The sequence below is a fragment of the Pezoporus wallicus genome, unplaced genomic scaffold (genome assembly GCF_028554395.1).
Source record: "Pezoporus wallicus isolate ANWC-B61680 ecotype Strahan unplaced genomic scaffold, APGP_CSIRO_Pwel_v1 contig_2012, whole genome shotgun sequence".
Classification (NCBI taxonomy): domain Eukaryota; kingdom Metazoa; phylum Chordata; class Aves; order Psittaciformes; family Psittacidae; genus Pezoporus; species Pezoporus wallicus.
In genome coordinates this window covers 2,401,100-2,415,750 of record NW_026639840.1, presented here as the reverse complement: position 1 = coordinate 2,415,750, position 14,651 = coordinate 2,401,100, and the positions used below count along the sequence as shown (strand labels likewise).

The 14,651-nt window shown below is 35.7% G+C and overlaps 1 protein-coding gene across 6 annotated transcripts in view; it reads left to right on the top strand.

The window, feature by feature from the left end:
- The window catches only part of DLG5 (discs large MAGUK scaffold protein 5), a 110,413-nt gene that overhangs the window by 55,099 nt on the left and 40,663 nt on the right, over window positions 1-14,651 (top strand). For all 6 annotated transcript variants that reach the window (XM_057416343.1, XM_057416341.1, XM_057416339.1 and 3 more), the window contains exons 4-7: window positions 2,514-2,657; window positions 5,301-5,484; window positions 8,952-9,211; window positions 12,855-13,167. In XM_057416343.1, coding sequence (XP_057272326.1) covers window positions 2,514-2,657; window positions 5,301-5,484; window positions 8,952-9,211; window positions 12,855-13,167 — 901 coding nt within the window. The remainder of the gene's footprint in view (window positions 1-2,513; window positions 2,658-5,300; window positions 5,485-8,951; window positions 9,212-12,854; window positions 13,168-14,651) is intronic.

Genomic DNA, 14,651 nt, shown 5'->3' with positions numbered 1-14,651 from the left:
CATGTTTCAAGTTGTTGCATAGGCATTGCCCACAAAGTTGGATCTGCTGCTGCGATTAGTTTTTACGTTAGCATCAGGTACATGTAATGTCAGTCTCACTGTGGCCTTGATTTATGCTCAGGGTAATTGCACTGGAACGTAAAGAATTTTTAAAGTTAGTATATGAATATCAGAAACGCTCTTGGACCTTCAATATTACCATTTTAAATTTGTTAACATTTGAATCACTGCTTCCAAAATAGTAACTGACACCTCTCCTTCATTGAAATAACTCTGTATTTTGTGAGGTATTTTAGCATAAAACCAATGTTCTTACTTAAACAAGACTCAGCCACTGCATGCATTTGAATGGACTATTTTGTTGCAACAGTTTTGATTATTTATTTTTGATCAGTATTTCTCCTGTGTGTATACCTGTTTTTCTTATAAAGCCTCGGAACCAGTGCTGTGGAATATATGGCCTTGGCTATCCAGATGGTTTTTATTTCATGTAGAATAACTAGAATGCAGGGTTGTTTTTCCTTCCTCATTGAATAGGTAGCTTAATTTCTGTGGTTACCTACAGCGTATACATACGTTTATAGGATTTTTTTTTTAATAGTGCTAGTACTACTTCAGCACTATGTGATTGATGTTAGACTTGTATAACAAATTCTCACCATAGCTTTGAGACTGACCTGATAGTTATCCTTTAGTATAAATTCATACACTGAATATTTTGCATGAATATGAATTTATGATTACAGGCTCAATATGAACATGTGTTAATGGGTCTCGTAAATGTAACACTTCAACTGAGAGTTAAACTGCGCTTCAAGCTAATGTCATTTTAATGACTGGGGTGGACAGATGGTGTCTAATTTTAATAATTTCATCCTAAAGTCTAGTTAAACCAATACTTGGGGGTTTAGAGTTTCTGTCAAGGATGTGAACATTTCAAATTGAGTTTTACTTAAGCTAACTAAGGTTGTATTTTAAAAGAGTAACACTGGTGGTAATATGTCTGTAACACGGTATTAATAATGTACTACTTTCAGCACCCTAAAGCAGTGAATTAAAAAAACTTAAAAGACATCCTTGCAGGTGTGACTTGAATATTTGTTTACATCATAGGAATCTGGCTTTTGATTGTTGTAAAAGTCTCTTAGTCAAGGGAAGTTTTTTCTGGTTTTGTTTTCCCCAGGAGTACTTCTCTGGAGAAAGGAGAAAAATAGGAATTACAATTGAAGGCCTTACCACTCAGCAGCCCACATGTAATTGGATTGCTAAAAAACACCTTCATATCATACACACACTGCCTAGAAGTGTCTAAATCAGAAGTGACTGGCATTTCTTTTTTTCTAACAACCCTCACCACTGCGGTAGTGTGAAACCATTTTCATTTTGTTTCACTTTCCAGCTGCATTTCAGTTCCAGCATCTGTGTTGCTGTTTTTGAAGCAAGAATTCTGATTGATTTTCAAGCTGTGCTTACAGTGAAGCCATTTGGGAGAGGATGAGGTGGGAGAGAGAAGGGGTGATCTGTGCAGTACCTGAGCAAATCTGATATGAGAATAAACAGTTAAATGAAAAAGCAGTTGTTTTTCTTTGGGTTTGGTTGTGTTTTGTTGTGTTTTTTCTTTTCATTGCCTGTGAACTTACGAGACACCTAGGAGATGACGCAGGGACAGCTGTCAGAAGCTTCGTTTTGAAACTACAAGGTTCAATGGCACAAAGATTGTGTGACTGTGTAGGAGAGGAACAGTTTGATTTAGAGTCTTAAAAGCTTAGTGCTTCAAAATAAGAAGGCATAATCCTGCAAATTGTTTCCTGCATGATTTGTGTTTTTTTTTTTTTTCCTAATAAATACACGAAGGCATCATGTGCAAGGACCACGCATACTATATATAATCTCTGTTGGTCAATTGTTAGACAAGGTAGATTATTTTAGAAAATTTATCCTCTCCCAATCATCACGATATACTAAAAAAAAAAAAGTCAAAAAATTTCTTTTGAATGATTTTGTCTTTCACTTTGTTCATCCTGCTGAAAATTCCTTACTGGAGTTTATATTTGATTAATAATTATTTGAACAAAATTTGCGATTGACTTGTTCTTATATCAAGTGACAGTTCTGCTCTGTGGTAACCTTCCTGCTCAGAAGAGAGGTACATGCACACTCATTACTATTTTTTGCAGTTTTGGAGATAGACAGAATTGTCTCATTATTAGATGATACGTTTCAGTACAAAACCTGAAGCTAATGGTGTGAATATGCATGAAGCTAACATGTATTATGTTAGCTTTATACTGAAGCATAGCATCTAATAAGATAATTCTGGTAAAGCAATTTTCGTGGTTGCATCTTAATGTGGTTTCATCTTAATGTGAAACAGTATTTAAATTAAACATAATATAGCTTAAGTGTCAACAGTTTTGTGATACTATTTTTTATTGGCTATTAATTTCCTAGACTTTCCATTCTTTTTAGGAACTGATGTTTATGTTTGACTTTATATTCTTTTTCCATGCTAGGCCTAGTCCAAAACCAAATCATGATTATGAAAGGCTGAAGATACAATGCATGAAGGCCATGTCAGACCTACAGTCTCTGCAGAATCAACACACCAAGACACTTAAAAGGTGTGAAGAAGCAGCAAAAGAGGCAGATTTTTATCAGTAAGTATGAGTAAAGCTGTACAAAGTAAGAATTTACCAGTCTGTGCTAGGTCATAAAGTATTAGAGCATGGTAATCAAATATTTTTTTTAGGTTTTTCCACTTTAATTGCAAGATTAATGTTTGCCTGAATCAGATAAAATATTTCTGGGCTATTTGAAATGATAAAGTATGGATTGCTTGTTTTACTTTTAGGAATTTGAGATAAGAAATCCCTGATGTCTTGATGGGACCAACAAGGAAAGCTTAATTACTGTCTTGCAATTACAGTCCAATAGTTTTACTGTCAGGCTGGAGAGCAGAGTATAATGCAAGAGAATGTAATGACTTACTTTTTTAATATGTTGTAATAGCTCTCATGCTGATTTGTGTAAATTTTAACACAGCTTTAGACCAATACTAAGAATTTATGAAAATGCAATAAAATAGGGAGGAGATAGTGAATACTCCTAGAATGTATTTCTGTTTAAAAAACAGTTGTTGATGCAAGTAGAAACATGTTTTTCCTTAAAGGAAGACAGCTCTGAAATTGAAATGCAGATAAATTTTTAGTGTGAAGTCAGTTTCACTTAAATCTACACTATAAAGTATGACTAGTATTTAATGACAGCATATGTTTTCATGGGGGCGCTCCTAGCTCTTACATAGTGCTTATGCCCACAATTCTTCAAGCCTGCCAAGATAGGCACTGTTTCCTTACAGTCTTTTTCCAAAACCTGAAATTAGCATTAAAGGTTGTCGACAGGTGCAGATGTAGCAAATTCTGTAGCATCTTTACAAAGAGCCTTATTCCTAGTTTTATTTGAGGATTTTCAAGTGCTTCAATTTGCTAGTGAGTTCTGTGCAAAGCATTAATGTTCTGTACCTTGTAGATGGATTGTTTTGAGAGCTGAATTACCTATAAATGTCCAGTGCTGACATGAAGCACTTGTATTCTTAATACAAAAAAGAAAAAGTGTTTTGCTCGCCTTTTTTAGATGTTCTGTAGTCCCTGAAACCATACTGGTTTACACTCTGACTGTATCAGTACTTCCATGATAGTGTGAAAGGATTTACCATCTCATATCCGGAGAAAAGCTCTAGTTTTAAAAGATAGAGCAATTGATTGAAATACTCAAGTATACCAAGAATATAGGCATATTCCTCAGAGACCAACAATTTAGGCTTCTGCAAAATGATGCATAGATACAAGTTTTTGCATTTGTACTGTTGTACAGCCTAAGATTATCTGGTCAGAAGACAGTATAGCAAATTTTAACTGATTCAGAGGTAGTTATTTTTAGTCTAAGAACTTATTTACTTGGATTGGAATAATTCAGTTTCCTACTTTAAACTTCAGGGATGCTGAAACTCACTGTTGCAGTTTAAGTGCCTGAAACATGACAACACATATAGAAATCCATGCATGCAGTTACTGTTTCTCCTATGAATAATTTATGGGGTAAAGAAAGGAATTGAAAAGTATATGCTATTCAAATATTTTTTCTCCTGCAGTAATTTTTAAAACCCCAAGATTTATTTTATTTTTTAAAAGTTAGCATTCCAAAGAATTTTATAATTTCCAACAAAACCTGAATAACAGCAGATTAATAACTACATGTAAAAACTATGTCCTTTTACAAGTAAAAAACTTTTTTTTTTAATGCTTTCGGTAGCACTGTGTAGGAAATGGTATTTCAGTTCATAAGAAAGGAATAAAAAGTATCTTAAAATGTAAACTGGTTCTATTAATTTCTGTCTTGTTATGTGCTGGGTTTTTGGTTTTTTTTTGGGGGGAGGGGAGGTGGGGTTTTGTTTGTAGGGTTTTTTTGTTGATTTTTTTTTTTTCTGTTTTGATTTGGGTTTTTTGTTTGTTTTGTATGAACTTTAACTGTTTTACCAGCAGGTGTGAGAGTCCATTTTGAAGAATTCTGTTTCAATAACAAAAATATTTGTCAGTATCCAAATGATACTCTTTATTTGATCTGCAGTAGAAAATATATTCAGTTGATTTTTCCACTCTTTTTCAGCAGTGATCTGGTCTAATTTTGGACTGCTACCTTGATCTATAACCTGAATGATAGCTTCCTTATGTGGCTGTCAATTGTTTAATTTTTGATAGCTTTTTACCTGCCTGGATGTAGTTGAAACATACATCATGTATTTTTGTTGCATGTGGTTTTTTTTGTTAGTTTGTGTTTTGTTTTTTTCTTAAAAAAACGCAGTAGCATACAAGGAGATTTTTGAGTTTTCATCTGTAATTTGGCTAATTGCTGCTCAGCCAAGGGGCCCAAGAGAAAGTGGAGGTGATTAATGGAATAATTCCTATTATCTCCAAGATCATATTGCTCTTGCATTACACAATTTCTGTTTGTTCATCTGCTTGCTTTTGCAATGGCTATGAAATGGCATTGATGGGTAGCATAAATCCATCATCTCTTCTGACGCAGTGTAAGAGTATGGTGTAGTTTCGCGTATTTTCATGCTTAAGTTCCTGTTTGTTTCTGATATATATTTTCCCCTGCTGTTTGGTGTATTTAAATATGCAAAATTGAGTTAGTTTGACTTGCTTTCTAGGTATGAAACACATCCTTGAAATTACTTAGTCCAGGACTTTGTCTTTGCAAATTGGCCCCTAAGACCATTCTTTTGTATGCCGTGACAGCACATTGCACAGTCGGCTGCTGAGTGACCAGTCGCAGCTGAAGGAGGACATGGATACCTTGAAGAGGAAAAACACACAGTTGGTACGAGAACATAATCATCTCCAGCAGTCATGTGAGGAAATGAAGAGGCTTCATGATGAGGATCAGAAGGAGATAATGGACTTGCGCACCCAGCAGCAGCAGGTAAGCTACAGCTTGTAGTGTACATGATAGAAGAGATCATGAACTGTTCCCTTTGATAAATAACTCAGTAAAACCAAACGCACGGTGTCGCTGACTTTTATGTATTACTGATTCTGAAACATCTGCCTTAAATTTTACAGCACTAGGGGAGAAAATAAGATCTTGCATACTAATTGATTTTCTGTGTCTAGCTGAGAAAGAGGATAAGAGATATAGCATATTAGATGGTATTAAAAAATTTTGATGCAGAGATGAAAAAACTGCATGAGGGAGATTGTATATGCATGATGGCTTTTTAAGTGGGTGGAGAGGCATCAAAAACCTAGCTTGAAGTTGCAAAGTGATTAAAAAGGTAACTATTTCCGTAGAGTGTTTTGTGGGACAGGGCTATCTTTAAACTTGCACGCTATTGGTTTTGGTTTTTTGAAAAGAATCACAATTAAAAAAAGAGTGACAGAGACTTGTTTTTTTTTAAATCATTATTCTAGTGACATTGTAAAGGTTAGGGGAATGACTGAGCTAAGTTTGGTTATTTAGACTTTCAGACACTATTCAGTTAGAACAAAACTACAGGTTGATGAATGTTTTTGAACTTCAAACAAGAAAAGACAAACTTTTCAGGACTGGAACGGGTGGACATATCAGAACTATATAACAAGCTGTCTCCAGGCCAACTTTGTCACATGTTCTGAAGAAAGATGATCAATACTAAGGAGCAACTGGTCATATCATGGTTCACCTATCGAAAAGTCTGGTAATTTAGTTAGAATAGTCACAGTAACATGGAATGGTTAAACAGAATATCTTGGTTAACAGTGTAGGCTGATTTACAGGTCAAACTTGCAAGTCAAACATTAGGCTTCAGAAACAAAACAAAAATAATCATTTGCTAGGGTAGGAAGGGCAAAGGTCATAGCAAGCTGGATATGCTGAATGACACTTTGGGAGGTGCTTGAGGGCAGTGCAAAGAGGAGTGAAGATTTCTATTTCCTTTTGATCCCTTCATCTAATACTTACCTTGAGAATTCTGCTGTAAAATGATTTAGTGGCTTGGTTTAGAAGATGGCAGAAATGGTTTGCTGTGTAAACCTGGGCATTCATTCTTCTGTGCCTCAGTTTCTGGGTCTGTAAAGCAGGAATGTAAAACCTCTAAGAGAATTCTGTTATATTTTGAGGTTCCGGTCTGAAGTTTGAAACTATCTGGCAGCACGAAAGGAGGCTGAAGTATCACTGTCAGTATTTATTTAAAGAAATTCAGTCTAGTGTCAACATCATGATTAAACTTTTAAAGAAAACTTGTACATGCCACTTGGTGAGAAAGCTGTCTAACGCCAATTCTCAGCATGTCACAGTGAATCATAGTGTCTTGAAGGGGCGCCAAGAGTCTTTATCTTGTCTGTGTCATTTCTCATCTGTATTAGTCTAACTCTGTGTTGATCCCTCTGATGAGTTGTTTTGTTTTAAGGCTGTAGCAAAACACAACATCTTGGTGGCTTCAGAGAGCAAAAACTTTTCATCAGGTTATTCTTCGTGTTGGATTGTCATGGAGTTGCTAGGTAGCAGCTGACCAGCCATTAGGTTCTCTGCTTGTCTATGAAGTTTCCTGTTGCCATGGCTGTCTTCCTTGGTCCAGTTGGGACTATTTACTTTTTCTCAGACTGGGATTTTGAATGGGACACCTTCATTACTACACTGCTTCCTGTTTATGGTGTTTCTGTCTTCCTCCATCAAATCTCTGTTAGCAAGTTTATGCTGAATTCCATCCAGTTTCTTGTATATTCATCTTTTTTTTTCTTTAATTATTTTATGTGGTTTAAGCAAAAAAAAAAACATTCCACTGCTTGAGGCAGTGAGAAGTGGCTTGTTTGTGTTTGGATTCTCAAATCTTGGTTCTCAAACCTGTTCTCAAATTGCTTTGGGAAATAGTCTTCAGGAAAACTGCTCTCTTGACCTGGTTTAAAACAGCGTCTATTTACACTTTACGTATGCCTACAGTTATCACGTTTAGCCTATCTGAAATGGTTCAGTGAAGCATGCCAGCTAATCGTCGGTCCAACTCTGTGCAGATTATGCTGCTGAGTCCACTGAGGATAGGGATGTATACGGAAATTGCCATGCCCCATGAGACTCTAGCCAAAGTGCAGCCTTGTTCCAGGACAGTTTTATGAACTGTAACTCGCCCGTTTTACATGTCTTGGTTAGTTAAAGGAGACCACTGTTAGGTGGAAGAACTTTCTCTCTCTCACATTGCCTCTGTAGAGAAGTATTTTCCTTAAAGCAAGCAGGCAGTCTCTTTCAGTCTTCTTTCCTTCTGGTCTGCAGGCATCCATGTTCTTCCATGTTCAGGAACTGGCTCTTACTCTGAATATAAGACACAAGAGAAGATGAGGAGCCCATTTGTGCACACAGGGTAGTCGCTATGTGTTTGGTTTCAACATTTTATAAAGCTTATGGTTTCTGTCCTTTTCTTCCAAATTTTTTAATGCTGTTTATTTTCAGATAGTTGGAGACATAACTTTTTAGGCTGATGTTAAGATTATATAAATTCTTGTCACATCTTTACATAGAACATTCCTGTTTCTTCCCAGCACTCTATCAAGGCCAGATTTGAATTTAAAAAACAGAAGCAGGAAAAAATGAGCATAGCATTAAATATAAAGTGTGGGGGCAAGAAAAGGTAAAGCCTCATTTCAGGTACTTTTTTTACCTTTGAGAAGGAAGAAGGGAGAGATTTGTTGAAGCTCATTAGAGGCTTCTGTTCTTGTTGCTGGTCATTCATGATCAATGCTGCTATTTACAATAGGGTTCTTATGTCGGTGGAAATTAGTTTGAAACAGAGATTCAGGTCAAAATTTATTAATAATTAAATGGATTTTCCTCTTCCTGTTCATATTTTATGAATAGCTTTTGAGACACAAACCTCTGTGGGTAGTTCTCAGATGAAATATTGTATGAATATTAAAATATATGCGTGCGTGTGTAACATATTTAGCGTAGATTTTATTCTCCTGAAGTTTTAAATTATTTAATTCGTTCATGGAGGATGCAGGCAACCTGTCGTGAATGCCACCTCGTGGTCACGTCCTAAATTACCGCTATAGTTTTGGTCATCAAATAACGATCACCTTTTGCTGAAACTGCCAAGTACTTTGAGAACAACGTGGGTTTAATAGCTGCTGTTAGCAATTACCATTAGAGAGATATTTTAGTAAACTTGTGCACTCTAAGTTGTGATAGAGCAGATTTTTTTTTTTTTTAATCCAGGTAATGTTAAGCAGATGTAGTATGCTTAGAGTAACATAGTGCTTAGAAAAGGCTCAGTGTTTCTTTGGTCATTAAAAAGAATGATCATTAAAATGCGTTAATATATTTTTGCTCTGATATTGTTTCTTACATGTATTTTAAATCAAATTTATTGGACTGATTAAAACCAGAGTTTATTAATACATTTCTGGCAATTTTTTTAGGTTATGAAGCAAAATGGATCCTCAGAGATATTAAATAAACTTTATGATACAGCAATGGACAAGCTAGAGGGTGTGAAGAAGGATTATGATGCCCTAAGGAAACGGTACAATGAGAAGATTGCAAGTCACAATACGGATCTGAGCCGTCTAGAACAGGCTGAGGAGGAGAACAGACGTCTTCAGAAACAGATTGACATGTTAATGAAGCAAAGGGACACAGCAATACATTTTCAGCAGCAATATTCGTCCTCGCTTAGAAGGTATAATCAGTTTTTTTGAGGGATTTTGTGAAGGCAGTGTCAATTCTAATGTAGCATTTTACTTTCTCCATGGTAGAATTACAAATACTTTTCTAACCTTTTCTCTGGCGTGTTTTATCATGGTGCAATGAGTAAGTATGCGTTTCTATGTAAGATTTTTTTTTTGGAAGGACCTAGAATGTGTGATTGGAATGTTTATTTGGAAAAACAATACTTTTTTCTTGAGAAAAGGATCTTCCAATTAGGGTTTGGAATTGTACAAGGAATTTTAACCATTGTTTAGTTGATGTGAGAAAGGGATATTCTGCCTTTCAAGATATATTTATTCTTAGGTTTAGACACAGGGGTCAAATACAGCAAAAGTTTTGTTGAATGTCAGACTTAGTGTTCCAAACAAACACCTTAATAGGTGGTGACCGCAACAACATATATGTCTTTATTCAGGTATTAAAGACAAGTCAGTAAGAGGATATAATGTCTAAAAGGCATTTAGCAAATGAAAATGTTATCAAGCATAAGTTACCTTCTCATGATATTAGAATTGCAGACTGTGTGGGACTCCCAGACAGAGCTTTGGCCTGGCAGCAGAGTTCAGTGGATGCAGGTGTCTGGGAGTCTTGCTTCATTGAAAAGCATGGCTTCTGCAAGTAGCATAAGTGCCTAAACAAAAGGGCACAGAGGCTATGTCACACCACACTTAATCTCTCTCCTTGATACCAAGCCTACACATATGGAGTAGAAAGAATGCTAATGTACACAAGGACTCCAAAGAGCATCTGTGGGCATGCTGAGAATGGTTTTACTGATATAAGTTAAGGATAATACACAGCTCCCACAGACCGAAGCCAAAAAATGTTTTTTTTTAAATACATTCATAAACTTGTAGTAATTAAAAAAGATGAGATTGAACATAGATAGTAATGTACACACAAAAAGTATGTACCTAGTTGTGATACATCTGATCAAATTATGGGAGAATATGAGTAATAAGAGAATAAGTTATGTAAGTTAAACTGCCATGGATTTCCTGGAGTGAGGGAAAACCTAACATACACTACAAGAAACACTGCAACCTTCTAATACGTACAGAAGCTTAGCGTATTTGTATATTGGATTGTGATTTAGGTCTTCTTGAGAGGAAGGTGTGGTTTGATAATGAGTAGATGTTGGTTTCAAGAGTTTCATGGAAGATATTCATGTTCCTGTGAATCCATGATCCAACTAAAACATAACTGAATGTAAGGAATTTTTGTATTCTACTCCTTTGGCTTTGGGTCTGGACTGTTTTTAACTTGCTTGTATTTATAGAAACCTTTATTTGTCTCATGTTTTTACCCTTTCCTTATAACCAAAGCCATATTTCTCTGGGTGACTGATGAAGAATTTTTAAAATGCTTTTCAGATGTGTATACATTCCAGAATGTGAGTTAATAAACTTGCAGTTTGAGGATTAATGGGTCATAAATTGCCACACTAACTTTTTAATTAATGCCAAGTGTAAACAGTCAAAATAGGTTTTAAAGTGAACAGGAGTAATAAGACTCCAGTGATTGTCTGGGTCTCATTTTGAGTTAATCTTTGTCCCTAAAAAATATTGAAGAAGTGTTCAATCTATTTAATTTTCTTTGTAATGTTGTCACTGTAATGCACAGCATATGAATGCTGCGAGGACGATTTAGGTAGTGATTTGTTTGCAGATTACAAATTAGCTATATTGGTTATCCAATTCCTGTGTGCTAAACCTTATGCTACATGTGTGCTGCTGCATTTTGCATGTGGGCTGTGGTGCTCGCATAGATCTGCCAGTAGTTTGCAGTTGTGGTGGAGACAAAGCAGGTAGTCCTGGTAGGGTTCTTTTCAGAACTCCTTATTAAACTATGCTTGCTGCTACAGATCCATGCAACTTTGCTACTCATACTAACCTGTACTCTACACTTGTTATAAGTGGGCCTTCTCTACAGAAGGCATCTGCAAAAATGTGATCCATTTCCTTGTATTTCCTCCCTAGGAAGCAATGCAAGGTCAGGCAGGACCAAGGTATTTCAGCTGGATCACTGCTTTCATGTTTTCACAATTATCAGTACTTAATACATACTTCTATAGACAAACACTTTCCTTTCTCTCTCTGGTCACTTCCCCATGCAATATGCTTGTTGTGTTGGGTTTTTTTTATTTTCTTTTCCCATGTTCTTCCTTACTGATGATAATTTTTTTGCTTGGCAAACATTGCATTAAATCTTTGCTCCTCCTTTCTCCCGTGTATCTTCCTAGTGTTGTCTTTGATTTTGAACGCCAAATAGTTTGCCAATGTACTGTGGGTTATCACATGGCTATGAGGTTTTTTGGCACAGTGTTTTAGATTTCTGATAAATCCTTGTATACTTCTCCTGTAGTATAATCTTGTCTTCATGCTCACAGTTCTGAAAAGAAAAAAAAAAAAGAGATCCATATTGTAATATGTTAGATCTTCTGTACTGTCAGCCAGATGATCTCTTAAATTGAAGAATTCCCCAAAAGGAGCAAGGTGATAGTCTTGAAATTACTGGCAGATGCTTCAGTAAAGCTATGGCAATGCTTTGAATACACTGAGGCTTTCAAGGAAGTGTTTGAAATTGAGTTTACAACTCTCCCTTGGGAAAGGTCAGGCAACATGCTGGATTACAAGAAATTGTGATTTTAAACAGCATGAGGGGTATGTGCGAAATTTGAATTACCCTAAAAGTCCGTCAGCTTAGGTACAGTGTTTCTATCAATGGCATTTACCTGTGAGATTTTGGAAAAAGCATTCAGGAAAATTTTACCTTCCAGTCGTGGAAGCTAAACACTGCTCTCAGGAGTTCTTTTTCAAACATAATTGTGAATTTGTGTGTGGAATTATATTTCCACTTTTAAGAATGCTTTGTCAATACAAACACTAAAGTTACGACTTACAAATTAAATTAAACTTTTCAGATCCTTTTTTGATTATGCTGTACTTCAGTAGATTGTAGTTATAAAATACATGTGTTTTCATCTGTGTTAACTATCAAAAATAGTTTTTAAAAATGTGAAGATACTTTGCATTTCAGTTTTACTGGATTAAGCTACTGATGAAAACAAAGAGTAATGTCTGAATTACCTGGTTTTAGTTCCATTGTCAGCATTTTTACTGTAATCATGTTTTTTTTCTCTAACGTATCCATTACCAACCTTGTGGCATATTTGAGCATGCGGAAGTTGTTCTGTTTGTTTTCCAGTTTCTGCATTTTTTTCCCTTCTTCCACATGCCTGAGAATGTACGCTGGGAGAAGGAGTTAAATTCTAAGATGAGCAGAGCTTAACAGTGATTAAAGTCAAACGTTTTGTGTTTTTTTTAGAATCATTTTTTCAACATTTATGTTTTACAATGAAACTAATTCTAAATTATTTCTAACAGTTTTTCAGCTCATTAAAGAGGTTCTGTAATATTTGTGAAGGCTTACTAATATTCCTGAAGCAGTAACTAGTCCAACTTTTATTTTGCAGCACTGAAGATATGTTGTCTAAGAAGTCCTCTCCAGTTTATTTTACCAATGGATACATTTGGTTATCCAGCCAAATCCTTAATGTATAAAAAAGGAAAATAAGGAAAAAGTATCTTACTGGCATTTCTGCTTGGTTTTAGATTTGAATCAGTACAGCAGGAACTAAACAGTGCCACAGCACAAAACAAAGAGTTGCAAAGAGAGATGGAGCGATTACAGTCAGAGGTGACAAGGTTCAAAACAATGCAGCTGAAAGCAGCAAAGGATGCAGAAAAATACAAGGAAGAAAGGGATTCAGTTTTCAATGAATACCGCCTTATAATGAGTGAAAGAGATCAAGTAATCAAAGAGGTAGATAAGCTTCAAACAGAGCTGGAGCTTGCAGAGTCCAAACTGAAGAACACTTCTTCTGAGAAGCGAGTGGCTAGTGAAGAGATGGAAGCTTTAAGACAGGTACTAATCTATTTTTCAGTGGAGAAGGGAAATGAGTATACATTGTTGACAGTAGAATCAGAAATGTATGACTAGTGGTTAATGGCTAATAGAAATGCACTGCAAAGAGGAAATTGTGTGCTTATGTTTTCGTACAGCAGTCCTTTTTACTGTCAATCTGTTAAGCTTTCATGTTTGAATATTGTACCTGTCAATTGAAATTTGCTATTCCCTTGACTTAATCCTGTTCTGCTGATTATAAATCCTTCCTTTACTGTGTTAGTCTTCTATGCCTTCTCATGTAATGCTTTATGTAACAATACACCTCTAAATATTCATTTTTTTTAACTTCTAACCTCTACAGGAACCACTGGATACTATCTACTATGACTTAAGACGGTATATGATAAAGTAGTCTCAAGTATTTATGCAAAGCCTGTGCTGACATGCATGTTCCTACTCATTTGCACTCCTTCTGCCTTTGAGTTAGATGATATTTTGAAGATTTTTCACTAGAACTCAGGCATGCCTTAAAGTGTGTGAAACCAGAACTTTGTCTTTTTCAGCAGTACGTTCTTGAAATGCTTGTCTCGTAACCATGTTATAATGATGCTGTTAAGATTTCCAAAACACAATTTGCTGCTGGGTTTCATTTCAGCTGACATGCATTCATTTGACCCTTTGGTTTACAAATACTTATTTTAGCATGAAATAGATACAAGCAAATGTATCCCATTGCCTATAAATCTCATTTTACCTTTTTCACAGCATTACATCTGAACAAAGTGCCCTTTTAAGAAAAGTTAAGGTGTGAAGCTTTTTCTAAATAACCCCATGATTGATGGACATAATGTGGATTGTAACACATTAAAAATAACTAATTTCTGGATTTAAGCATTCATAGTTTTCAACCCTGCATATTTGTCAGCTAAGTAATTTAGGTCTTCAGCAAGTGAGATCTTAATGTGTGTTTCATACCTGTTCTGCTTTCATCAGAGCCGTTAATTCAATAGAAATGTCTGTTGATTTCAGTGGAAATAGGGTAGCTAATAAGGAATACTGATGGAACACAATTAGTTGTTCTTGCTCCAGTTTATTCTATCTGTCATTGTGGCACTATGAGTAATTTGCCAAAGTATTTTATGGGGCAGGAAATTAAAATGTTAAATACATGGGAAATTCTTCCTACGTATCTGATTTGAAGGGGTGTTTGAACAGGAACCAGTAAGAGGCTAGGACTCATGAGTGAGATGCTTGCAGGGCACAGATACGCATTTTTCTTCACCCAGAACTGGCACATCCGAAAGTAGAAATAATCTTTTCTGTTATGTACTAAAAGGTGTAAAACAGTGTAAATTTTGTTCCTGTTTTCTTTTCCTGTTACTATGACTCTTCTGCATGTGAGCAGGTATGTTCCTGTGTCTTGTCACTGGCTCTTAGCAGCTGCATTCAGTGTGTCAGAGATATCATAGCTCTGGCAAGGCAAACATTAGAAAGATTAAAAA